A 12,484-nucleotide genomic window follows, 5' to 3' on the forward strand; every position below is an offset into this window, starting at 1 on the left:
CACTGGGGGCAAACATGCAATGGAGAACGACGAATCCATCTGCGGCAGATTCAAACAAGAGAAATAATCAAAGCAGGAATAGCAGCAAAATAATCTATCCATTAGATATTTGAGGAACACTTGCAACAAGTCTTTTTAACCTGAACTGAACAAAATCAGTATTTACAGTATCATAACAGCAAGCATGCAGTGGTCAAAGCTATGAATCACCACACAAAATTCATAAACATGTTTATCTACCTAATCAGCCACCCAACATTAGTGGCAATTTTCCAAGACCTGATCTTAACTGGCAAAATGAGGCAAATGGTCTAAACTTGAAATAAAACTTGATCTCAGCTTCTGTTTTCTGTATACTCCAAAGTCCACAACAAGTCAGGCAGGACTGCTTCCTATTGATCCACTGGCAGTGTTGAAGGATAGTAGAATCCCTGGAGTTGCGTATAATTCCAACTATGTTAAGATATCAAGCAATGCAAATAAGCATTTCAAATTAGAAGTCCACTTAGGATTGTGTTTCAAGCAAAACAACAATTAATTTGCTAAAAATGTAGGAGGGTTTTGACTTGCGATATGCAAGGGTTGATTTACTATGTTGTAAGACTGGGAACTGACCTTTCCAAAATGGACTGGCTGACTTAGCCCATTTGCATCTGAAGTCCTCATAATCCTTAGTCTCTTCACTGTTTCCAAAAACATTCTGCAAATCATAGTATTTAACAGAATCAGAGACCTATAGAGCCAATAAAATGCTTTAGAAAGAGAAGAACAAGGACAAAATTTAAATTCATGCAGCACAACTATATTATTGAAACTCTGTATGCATTAAAACCATAGTACAATCAATCTGAGTGGACATGTATGGCTAATGCTGCTTGAGAGTTTAGACACCATGAAATTACAGAGTTCAGGTACATGCTTGTATCGCGAGACAAGTATCGGTATCTGTATCAAGCTGTAGTAATAATCAGAAGGCTTACCCCCAGGGGACATCTCCAACCAGCATCCAGTCACCATCCTTGTCTTCATAGGTAAGAGCAAACTCAGAAGAGGCATCTAACAACTTTGAAACCTTCGCTCCATCTGCATCATTTATACCAATGAAATTGGCACTCCATTGCATTCCAACATGCCGATAAAAAATACAGACTTGTCTGATCTAACTCAATTCCTAAAGAGTACAAAGAGGCAGAGAACAGAAGAGCGGCCCAAGTTCGAATATTTACAAATCTAACTCAATTCCTAATTACTTGTGGGATCTAACTCAATTCCTATAAAATACAAAGAGGCAGAGAACAGCAGAATATTTACAAATCTAGTTCCACTTTTAAATTTTCGATCGGGCAGCCAAGAACCCGTTAAGCGTGCAAGCTGGTTTAACATTTACACATCAACAAAGGATATGGCACATGTTTGATTAAGCAATTCATGTTTCAAACTCACAATAAACTCTAATACCATCTTAATAAACTCACAATAAACACACTGTCAGCAAAAGGGAAGGGCCGATATGTTTATAAGCTTTAACATTGATATAAGAATCTCTAACCCAGAAGGAATTCTAACTAGATCTTAAATTATGGATTGCAGAATTCTAGGCAGAACAACCATGAAGCGAAATACACATAATTACGGGTAACGCACTTACGGGCAGCGGTCGCAAGGGCAAAGGCCATGGTGGGTTTGTGAAACATGAGCTCGAGCGCGACCGCGAGAGTTTCATAAGAGTGATGGGCACTGAGATCCACCTTCCTACCAATAGGATCACCATCCATTTTCACTTTAACAAAGAACGAACTCCTCGTAGCACATCCTTTGTCCTCCTGATCCCTGCTGCCACTCGCGGTCTTACTAGTGCTATCAACACCACTGTCGACGTCGGCCTTCTTGAGGGCGGTGGTGTCTTTCGGATGGGTGAACAAGTTGTTCATCCTGAATGCTCTGATAGGTGGCCATCCAACCACCATCTGACTGTCCTCCCACATGTAATTTATTCGAGACAATACCAAAATGTCAGCAGCAATCTAAAAATCAAGAGGACCACAAAATTCCTACTAGATTTCAACAGCATAAGATGTATGATGAGGCAAAAACAAGTTTTTTTCCGCTCTTCCTTCGTTTTCATTTGTTCTTTTGGTTTCATCACTAATGTTTTTCTTTGAGCCCATATGATTGACATGATAGTACATGAAAACTAATTGAATGTAGCATTCAAGCAGATCAGCAGCTCAAAACAATACTTTGTCAAAATAATACATGAAGACTGATTAAAAGTTACATAACAAAATACAAAAAAGAAAATAGTGACTTTTGTCTTTAAATAGAACAAATATTGGTGAGCTGTAAGTAAAGAAAACGACATAAACATGAGAAAGGAGTAAAAAAGGAACCTTTACTACTGAGACGTTCGGCAGTAAAGAAGGGAAGCAAAGGAAAAGAATGAACATGGGAGAAAAAGAGAAGGCAAGAGAGGTAGAGACATAACCTAAGGCTCACCTGGGAGGATGAGGGGAACCACCAACGTCAGGGGACACGGACTCTGCCGCGCGCTTAGTCCCGGCCGTCCCGCCGCCCCGGTTGGTGCCGGAGGACGACGAGGCGAGGGAACCGGAGTGGGACCTTCGTGACGCGCGGACCGCCAGCGAGGGGAAGTCCTTCGCCGTCAGGATGCGGCAACACGCCCCCCTCCGAGCCGGCGCAGCCTTCGCCTTCCTCGCCGCCCCCAAGGTGAGTCCCAGCTCCAGCTCCTCCCCGTTCGACACTTCCACCTCCCGCTCCTCCTCCCGCTCACCCACTGCTCCACCGTGGACGTCGTCCACCACCAGACCCTCCTCCTCTCCCCCCTCCGTCGCAGCCACCGCCGCCTTCGAGACCGAAGACACCGACTCAGGCGACGCCACGCCTCCGTCGAAGCCACAAACCCCTTGCATCCTCCCTTGGCGCGACTCTCCCTGTGCGTTGGCAGTCGGCTCGGGGAACGCTTACTGCAGACCGGCGACGGGGCCCTTTTATGCAGCGCGATCGGAGGAGGGAGAGCGAGGGCGTTCTTCTCACCGCACCGCACCGCACCGATACCCTCCCTCTATTAGATTAGAGTGGGTGGGGCCGACAGCCATTGGTGTGGTGCGATAAGGGGTCGGAAAAGATGTGTGGGCGGGGTTGGCTGTTAGTAGACCCCAACAACCTCTTGTCCCCTTGTATAATTAAGTTCCCAAATCACCTTTTTCTCTCGAGCCAGCAAACAGCATCGTCAGGGATCCAGCTGCCAGACATCAGCAAGGTGGTGTGAGCGGGAGGGAATACCAACGTGTTCCCTGTCTCGGCCGTGGCAAGCAACACTCCGTGGCTGACAAGAAGCATCAATTAACAGCAGCTATAAAGGCGTCTTATCTTAAGCAGTGCGGACAACGCTCCCGCTGCTCCTCCCGTTGCATTAACCATCTTTGGTAATCGATTAATTCATCACAACAACAACAACGTCGAATCGAAACAATGTGTGGGTAATGCTCACTGTTGAAGATGCTATCCGTGTTCGGGGCCAACAACAGCCACGTGCCGAACCCAAAGCCGATTGATTCACCATGCTTTTTAAGCAGGTTTGCTTTCACGAGACGGAGGATGCGTTGTCTTCCACGTGTAAATTGATTGTTTTACCGATGCAGTTAAATCATGTGAAAATTAATTTTACAGCTGTCCTTCAAAACTAATAATAGTGGCCCGTTATTGGTTTAACTGCTCGAGAAAAAATAGTATAGAAACGATAAGGAGTTCGGCTTCCGGCGATTCGGACGACCAGTTCGAACGCGTGTGGATCACGCGCTGAGGTGGGACGCCGGCGGCCGTCGGATGAGCGGCCGATGGCTGTGCGCGTAACGACAGCCCGTGAGGCTTAGACGAGACGGGGACCGGGCTCAGAGCTCGAGCCGCTCGTCACCACGTGTCCCGACAGGCCCGGGACAGCGGGACCCACCGCCTGCCGTCGCTTTCGGTGGGGAACAGCTTCGGAGGTATAAATCGGGGGGCGTCCTTTCGGATTAGAGGGGTCCAACTGACCGCCGGTGCGGACGCGAACGCCCTCGGTGTCGAGCATAGGGTCTTTCGTACGTAAACCATCCGCACCGTCCGTACGTCGAGGACAGCCATCTCGATCGTTCAATGGCATCTCCCGCATAGAAGTTGCGTGCGGATGATCGGACAGGCGGCGTCGAACTGTGTCGAGGGCGAAGGGGACAGAGTTGCCCCACGCACCGCGGTGGAGGCGATACGGGTAATGATGAGCCCGAGATACGCGACACTACTCTCAGTTCCACGGCACTGCGCCCTTTTGCGTGTGTGCGATACAAACGGCACGGCTTTTAGAGCGCTGCCCATAAATAAGGAGTTTAATATAAGCGAAATCATAGTCGTTATAAATTGGCGTAGAATAATAGATATCAAAGATACGTCATAAAAGAAAAATGTTGAGTAGGTTTTATTGTTCTCTTAATTATCACTTTGTATGAGATAATTAATTATTAGAAGTGAGAAGGTTGTGAAATGGAATGGCAATTGCATGGAGAAGAGAGAAGACGGTCAACAGTGGGGCACAGAGCATGATTACTTGTGGCTAGTGGAGTGCACAATACATACACTATCAGTCTCCACAATACTACATTATTATGACTCCCAAAAGGCGAATTATGCATCACACAGTCTCCCAAGCTATCACAAGGAGATTGCATGGCCTCCCAAACAAACAATAAAATAGGATGTTTCATCATGCTTATGTTGACCGATGGTCTTCTTCTTGAGTCCCGGAAAGCTCCGCATAGCTATTTCTATTTTTTTTACAATTTATATTTTTTTTATATATATAGCAATTGTTGAGTGTGCAATATAAATATATATAATAAACAGTTAATTGATTAATCAAATCAAATTATTCGATTTTGAACTAATTTAATTAGATAAATCTGAATCAATTTCAATTTAAACTTAATTTATTTTAATCGAATCAAATAAAACATTTATATTTAACTTTTAACGATTTAATTCAAACCAATTTGAACCTCTAAGGATTCGGTTTATTATTATTATTATTATTATTATTATTATTATATATATATATATATATATATATATATATATATATATGTGTGTGTATGTTTGTTTGTTGATCATCAAGTATCCCAAAGTATTTTATAAAATCTGTTCAATATGAACCGATTAATAAAACTGAAAATAAGTACCCCAAATCATTTTTAAACCGATTCAATTCATACTTACTTTAATTATTTTAGTTGATTTGAACACCCCAATGTGCTCTAAATAGCTCATATGAATATTCAGTTAGTAAAAACTTCTTCGATTCGATTGTACATGAAAGTAAAATAAATATATTCACCCAAATAAAACTACAAATAAGATATTTGGAGTAATACTCATATATATCTATATATCTTGATTTTATTTATATTTTACACAAACATATAGAAGGTCTTACAAAAGGCTTAGTAGCCTAATTTTTATGATTATTTTATATTTGTAAGCGTAAGTTGTGTGTAATTATTGGGTAAAGGTAAAACTATCTAAAAATATATCATACATGTAATCATTTTGAGAGATTTCAAACTTTATAGAGTGGTGCGGAGTATTAGCAAACACAACATCCATGAGCAACCTGGGTGGCACATGATTGGATGAACTTTTGGGTAGTGTCTAGAGTTAGTTCATTGTCGTGTTTCACAACGGAATCATGTGGAGACTTTTGACCATAATGGATCACCTTAAACCTTTTGTCATATAATTATTTAGAGTTTATGAAGTTATATTATAATTTATATTTTCTATTAAATATTTTGTGAAATGACTAATTATGAGATCCTAAGTTAAACATTTCATCTAATTCGTCTTCTTTTGTAAATCCTTAAGGGACTATAAGAGATTTCAGATAGACTAACTCTTTGCAGATGGACACACAAGAGTACCGCATGACTTAGATAAAACCAACTAAGTTTGTAACAGACGGTATCAGAGTGGGATAAAATTACTTAGAAATACTTCATATACAAACGTGAGGGACCTGGCGATATTGTGTTGAGGGCAACCAGCATGCCCGACTATATAAGAGAAATGACTATTGAGATATAGAAAAATAAGTCACTCAAAGGAGTGAGCATCCGAGATTGGAATTCAGATGAATGACGAACCCTTTTAAGAGGCATCACAAGAACAAACGAGCTAAAATGAACGCATAGTGCATAAAGGTTAGGATGGTTGAATTCAAGTTACGGCACGACGTTAACAACTAAACTTAATGGTGCTCAAGGCAAGCAGGGTGCTTGGCAAAGGATAAGATTGTGCAATAAGAGATGGGTTGCTTGGAAACTAAAAGAGCTATACAAAGCTAATAGAAATGAGAAAAATTACCAACTCGAATAATGTGTCACTCATAAAAGGGCTTGTATGTGAATGATGGACTATTCGTGGCCATCCCAAGGTGACTAAAACTCGACGTTATGAAGTATTAAAACTTTCTCTTCAACACGGGATGGATACATCCTTAGGAGGCTGAAGTATGCAACAAGTTTAACATATTACTAGGCCTTAAGGGACACAATGGGGGTTGTATTGGCGAAGAGCCGTAATCTAACAAGTGTGTTTACGAGGGCAAAAACAATACATAATTTATTCAGTAAGACGAAGTAATTTATAGATTTGATGATCTCTAAAACTTATATAGGGAATGATGCAAAAAGAAAAGTTGCTCCAACAGAACTGATATCTAGGAGGGATAAGTCTCAATTTTCCATACGAAGAATCATATGTAATGGACTGTACATATTGAGGAAAGGTACCTCAAGACAACAATTCCACAAAGCTCAATGAACCGAATAAGCGACGAGGAGTCATTGCATGATCTCACAAGAGGTAATGTGTTGGTGGATGTATTGTAAGATCAAATGGGAGAGCGACTAAAGGCAATACTAAATGAATGAACACTTAGAGTTGATGTGGAGATCAGACTTAATAGAGGGCTGACACGTGACATGGTAGGCACGAGAGTCACTATCAACTTAATGCAAACTAAGAAGTAGAACAACTTAAGTAAAATTTAGTGAAGTGCTTAAGCTGCATAAAAGGAGTCGATATAGAAGATAAAACATAGAGTAAAGACATGAAGCTTTTCTTTAATAGAGGTTAAGGACATGAACTCTTACAGAGGCAAGAGTAAGATCATATTATTCTATAGGTCTGTCATTCTGATGAAGCAGACTCATCTTGTATGGTACTAAAGTCGAATGGAGCTTCAAGGCACATGCATCTTATCTCGACGAAGCATTTAACAAAAGAATTAAGATAACTTGTGAAGGCGAAATTGGGATCAAAAGGCCTTAACATATTGCTCCCATTCGAGTTATTGTGAGTACTCTTAAATAATATGTTATAGTGCTACCATTCGAGTTATTGTGAATGAAGCGATGCATAATAGAGATTATGCTGGGTGCATGGGGTTAGGATCTAGATAATTGTGTGCTAATTTTAGTGAAGTCGGTGGACTTCGAGAGCAACTAGGCGATGGATTATCCTAGAACTACACTTTATCTAGGTATGACTTAAGAGCGGAGGATAAAAGTCGATTGTCAAATGAGCAAATATAATCGGAGGTGGCGCAGGCCCTACGATATGCTAGTAGAGGCCACACATGGAGAGATTGTAGTCCATTTTCATCCCACAAAGATCAAAATGTAATGAATATGTCACCAGGAGACGATATGGTGTAGTAGATTATGGTGGAATAGTTCAAGGTAATGCAACATACGTGAGGGAAGCATCATAAGAGACATGGCCATACAAAGGTATAATCGGGAGCTATTGGAAGCTCTACTTCAGTGAACAATATGATGATAAGAAGGGTTATGAATTCATAAGGAGTGAATGTAATAGTACCATACGGACGAGTCTTCCTTGCATAAATTAAATTTTGCATCGAATGAAAATAATGGTCATCAGCATATGTGGATTATATACCACCAAGGGAGAATTTCGAGTGTAAATACTAGTGAATCTCATGGGAGGACTTGATCATTCAATAATATGATCAGAACGATTGGAGAGTTAGATTGTTTCAAAGCTCATATTTACTTAACAAAACTCGACAAGTCAAAGGACAAAGCCATGCGAATATTGCTACTAAGGATGCAAAGGAGAACAAAATTAACATAAGCCTTACAATATGATGATAGAGGCCATACATAAGAATTACAGTCTATCTTTCTATCCACCAAGGAGAACTACATAGAGAACACAGAGGTATTAAAATAGATGGTCGAAAGGAGAGATGAAGAAATAACAAGTTCAAAGGGACTTAGCTACTCAAAATTAAGCATCAGAATAGACGTGGACTCGAAAAAGTGCTATAGTGCTACAGAGGTAGATCTACCCATCTTGAAGAAAGGAACATGCATATAAGGTGACAGATAGTAAAGCCATGTGCATGGCAGTGCCATAGTACCATAGAGATAGAACTTTCATTGAATTATCGATCTCTTGCTCTCATGGAGGGTGAGTACTTAATCATGATAAGGGCCAAGGAGGTGGAGAATGCAAATGCAAACTCCAAATATCAAGACAAGATTGAAAGGTAGAGGCCAGGAAATCTTATAAGACCGATGTCAACATGTTTCTCATCAAAATAACTAAAGATGGGGGACTTCAAATCAATGCAGGAGTGCTTGACCAAGAAATGAGTAGGCAGTATATTGTATTTTATATTTTTTACTTATAATAATAGATGATAGAAATAATAGAGAAGATAATAATAATCCCAAAGGCGACCAAAACTATTGAAGACTTGTTTAAGTCGAGATAAAATTTTATTCTTTTTAGATAAAACTTCTAACATTTCAAAATTTTGATAATAATGAGAAGGTGAATCACAATAGCTAACTTAAAGCAAGGAGTGCAATCACTTTAATTCTTTCAAAAGTGTAAGCAAAGAGCAACGAAGACTAGTAACCAACTCGATACATAGAATATAAAAACCTTTTGAATGATCTGCTATATTACTTCAAATCGCCAATGACTTTAACTATGGTGTGGGGTTGGTCAAGTTTGTGCTAATTTTTGTTGGTTCTTATAGATCCTTCAAATAAAGAAAAAGATATTATTATGCATTAGTCTCTCAAACGTCTTACACCGCTTAAACTGGGTGGATGCCTATTAGAGCTTTAGCGAGCATGCCTCGTAAACTTTAAAGTTTTTTTAAGTCTATTCTCTATAAATTTTGCTCATCGATTCCTCTTTTACTTAATTATTACCTTTAAGCAAGTTCATATTCTTTTGCTTTCGATTAATATTCTGTTGAAAAATAAAATAGATAATGTACTTTTGATAGCATTTATCACTATTAGTGATAATTTAACAATTGTTGTATCACATTATGTTTCTTTAAAGAGACTTGAAACATGTATAAAGCTCATATGCTGGATAAATAAGAGAATTGAGGTACTTAATTACTCAATAACAATGACAGAGAACAATTGGGAGCTAAGAGGCATGTTGCAATTGAAGTAAAAGATTGAAAATTCAACGAAGGCAAGGAGATATAATATTCATAAAGGCTTCGATGAGGGTATCGAAGGAACAAGTTGAGGAGAATATCTGGACAAAATTATAAATAGGGTAACTAATGTAATACTTTGGTATATCTATGTCTTTCAGTCTTGTTCATGCTTTCCATAGCATGTAGAGGGCTTAGAATGGGTTTAGTAGTCCAATTTTGGTTGAATTTTATGGTTGTTTCAAGCTTGTAAGTATAAGTTATGTATAAAGATAAAACTACCCAGAAATAAGCCATTCAAATAGTCTTTTTTGGGTTTTTTTGGCTTAATAAAATAGTGCAAAGTTCTAACCAACATAATACCTCATATGGCTAGACAAGCCTTTAGTGTAGTATTTAGAGCTGTTTCACTGCCTTATTTTGTAATAGTATCTTATGTCATGTGGCTGTTTAGAGCTTACGAAGTCTCTGCTTATAATTTATATTATTTATTAAGTGTTTATTGAAATGATTACTTGTGGGACCCCGCTCTTTGTAGATTCTTAAGAGACCATAAGAAGTTTCGGGGAGACTTAACCATTTACGAATGAACATACAAGGGTGCCACATGACTTCTACAAAACCAATTAAGTCTATAACAAAACGTCAATTTGTGAATGAACCTAGTGAGCCTTTTATAACATGATGAGTAACCATTGAATTATGACTGTGGTAAATGTTAGAAAGAATAACATGCATCATTCAACTATTAATGACACAAAATTGTGTATCAAACTATTAGGGCTTCAGATTAGATAAGGAATATATAGTTCATCAGCCATCACCCACCACGTAAGCGTCGCATAAGGTTCATGGTGAAAAAGTCTCGGACAACCCGACACCTGCTTACCCGCATAGATAGGAGTCTAAGAGGTAGCTCAGGTTGGTTACTAACTACCATCTCTACGGAATATTCATAGAAATATTCTTGGGAGTCTAAGGGATAAATCGAGTTAATTACTAATTGCCCTAATATGGAATATTCATAAGAATATTCCTAGTAGTTCAAGGGGTAGCTCGGATCGATTAAAAACTATCTCTCTTGTGGAATATTTATAAGAATATTCTTGTGAGCTCCGGGGGTAGCTCGGGTTGATTACAAATCATCTCCCTTACAAAATCTTTATAGAATATTCTATCTATTTAAGATTAGGTATAAAAACACACCCTCAACATCATCAAGTAAAAAAGAAAAAGGAACTTAGACATAAAGAAGCAAACCATGGGACTAACTTAAGCATCGAAGCGATCAACTTGGGAAGCCTCTCTCGATTTTATTCTTTGTACAGGTGACAACTCAAGAGAAGACACTTTCCATTTCAAACAACTCTGTACACACAAATCAAGACTACATCATATTGACAAAGATGTCAATGATATTTTCCCCCAATATTTTGGTACTAGAAAGAGGGCTTGATGTCGCAGGAGCATCCGTAAGCTTACCTTCTCAATGAATGCTCGGGTGAGACTCTGCCCCTGATCGATAGCACTTTTGCTCAGATGAGAAAGCAGCCACCCTTTTCCCATATGGATGCATCCACCTTGGCATAAGTACCAATGCAGTATTGACATTTGTTTAATGACCCAAGAGTGCCACTGGACCATTTATTCATCTGTATTAAGGCATTCTTGAACCTATTCCAATAAGCGACATGATGTATGCCATTTTTCCAATTCTACCCCGGCTAGCCCAACAGACAATATCATCATCTCAATCACAGTCAACAACTCAACAATCACTAGCATCGACGCTTGCTAGCGTCCCTCCACCCAACAAGTTGCTAGCATCTTAGGGGCATCTAAGACCCACCAAACCACTGGCCGAGGGAGCATCTTGCTCATCGACCGTGGAGTTTAATGAACTATCCCACTACTACTCTCTTCACTTAAACCTAGAGCTACTTGGCCCATTCGATAGAGACTCTATAAGGATCCAACTGTTGTAAATGGATCAACGCTTGAAAGAGATGCATCAAAACTTTTAGTAATCTAATGATGAGGGGTAGGTCGACCCCACATTGGGTCGATCACCATTTATCCAAGAGGAGTCGATCCCAATAAAATTTTGTCTTTTATCATTGGAAGCTTTTGATGACACTATTGATATAGTGGAGCATATCATTATCTTCTGGACTTAAATGTCACTATATGACACTTTGGATGCTCTAATGTGTCATGCCTTTCCGACCACCTTAAGAGACTCAACAAGAGAGTCGTATGCTCATCTGAAGTCACTATTCATTAGCTCCTTTGTTTATTTCACAAAAGGGTTTGAGCTCAACTTTCTTAGGAATGTGCGCCCGAGGTTGTTAACAGTGATGCTTCTCAAGCTCAAACAAGGTGAGGAGGAGATACTCTCAGACTTCATCACTTGATTCACTAACGATATCTGAGACGTAGATAATGCTCATTCATCGCTCATGATTCGGTCCTTTATGATGGGACCGAAGCCCTCCCACCTCTCTTGGTCGTTAGCAGAAAGGACATCGATGACAGTCTCTAAGGTTTTTTAAAGGGTCGATTAGTATATTATCATCGATTCAATGATCTCGCATAAACATGAATAACCTCGCAAGAGACCTAGGCAGGAGCAACTACAAATCCGCTCCCACCTCGAGATCACCATGGTGGAGAAGTGAACGACCCAACCTTCATCGCCTAAGGTCCAAACTAATCCCCTTGAACCTAACTAGGACTGGAGTTTTTTTACGGATAAAACAAAAAAGACTTGTTGAAAGATCCTCAACTGAGGCAAATTCCACCAAAGAAAAGAAATGAATCTAAGTATTATCGTTTCTATCATGATTACAACCATAAATGTAGGGAATATATAGTCTATCAACCCTTGCTCGTCATGCAATTATCATGTAGGGCCCATGGGAGAAATGACCCAAACGACCCAAC

The 12,484-nt window shown here is 39.7% G+C and overlaps 1 protein-coding gene across 2 annotated transcripts; it reads right to left on the bottom strand.

The window, feature by feature from the left end:
- Positions 1–79: 79 nt before the first annotated feature.
- On the bottom strand, positions 80–3,103 carry LOC135595336 (auxin-responsive protein IAA10-like). 2 transcript variants are annotated; one of them, XM_065086138.1, is made up of 5 exons: positions 2,497–3,103; positions 1,649–1,971; positions 981–1,083; positions 616–700; positions 80–453 (listed from the first exon to the last, which is right to left on the bottom strand). In XM_065086138.1, the coding sequence occupies exons 1-5, from the start codon at positions 2,928–2,930 to the stop codon at positions 376–378; spliced, it is 1,023 nt and encodes a 340-aa protein (XP_064942210.1). In that variant the 5' UTR covers positions 2,931–3,103; the 3' UTR covers positions 80–375. The 2 variants fall into 2 exon arrangements, with proteins under 2 accessions (XP_064942210.1, XP_064942211.1); XM_065086139.1 differs by having other exon boundaries at positions 80–431; positions 2,497–3,097.
- Between the last annotated feature and the right edge of the window lie 9,381 nt (positions 3,104–12,484).

The sequence above is a fragment of the Musa acuminata genome, chromosome BXJ1-10 (genome assembly GCF_036884655.1).
Source record: "Musa acuminata AAA Group cultivar baxijiao chromosome BXJ1-10, Cavendish_Baxijiao_AAA, whole genome shotgun sequence".
NCBI classification, from domain to species: domain Eukaryota; kingdom Viridiplantae; phylum Streptophyta; class Magnoliopsida; order Zingiberales; family Musaceae; genus Musa; species Musa acuminata.

Excerpts from the sequence above, each read along its gene's own strand:
- LOC135595336 (XM_065086138.1), bottom strand. The coding sequence starts at position 2,930 with ATGCAAGGGGTTTGTGGCTTCGACGGAGGCGTGGCGTCGCCTGAGTCG. Across the intron at positions 701-980 it reads GTTGGAGATGTCCCCTGGGG|AATGTTTTTGGAAACAGTGA; the intron begins GTAAGCCTTCTG and ends TATGATTTGCAG. Across the intron at positions 454-615 it reads AGCCAGTCCATTTTGGAAAG|TTGGAATTATACGCAACTCC; the intron begins GTCAGTTCCCAG and ends ATCTTAACATAG.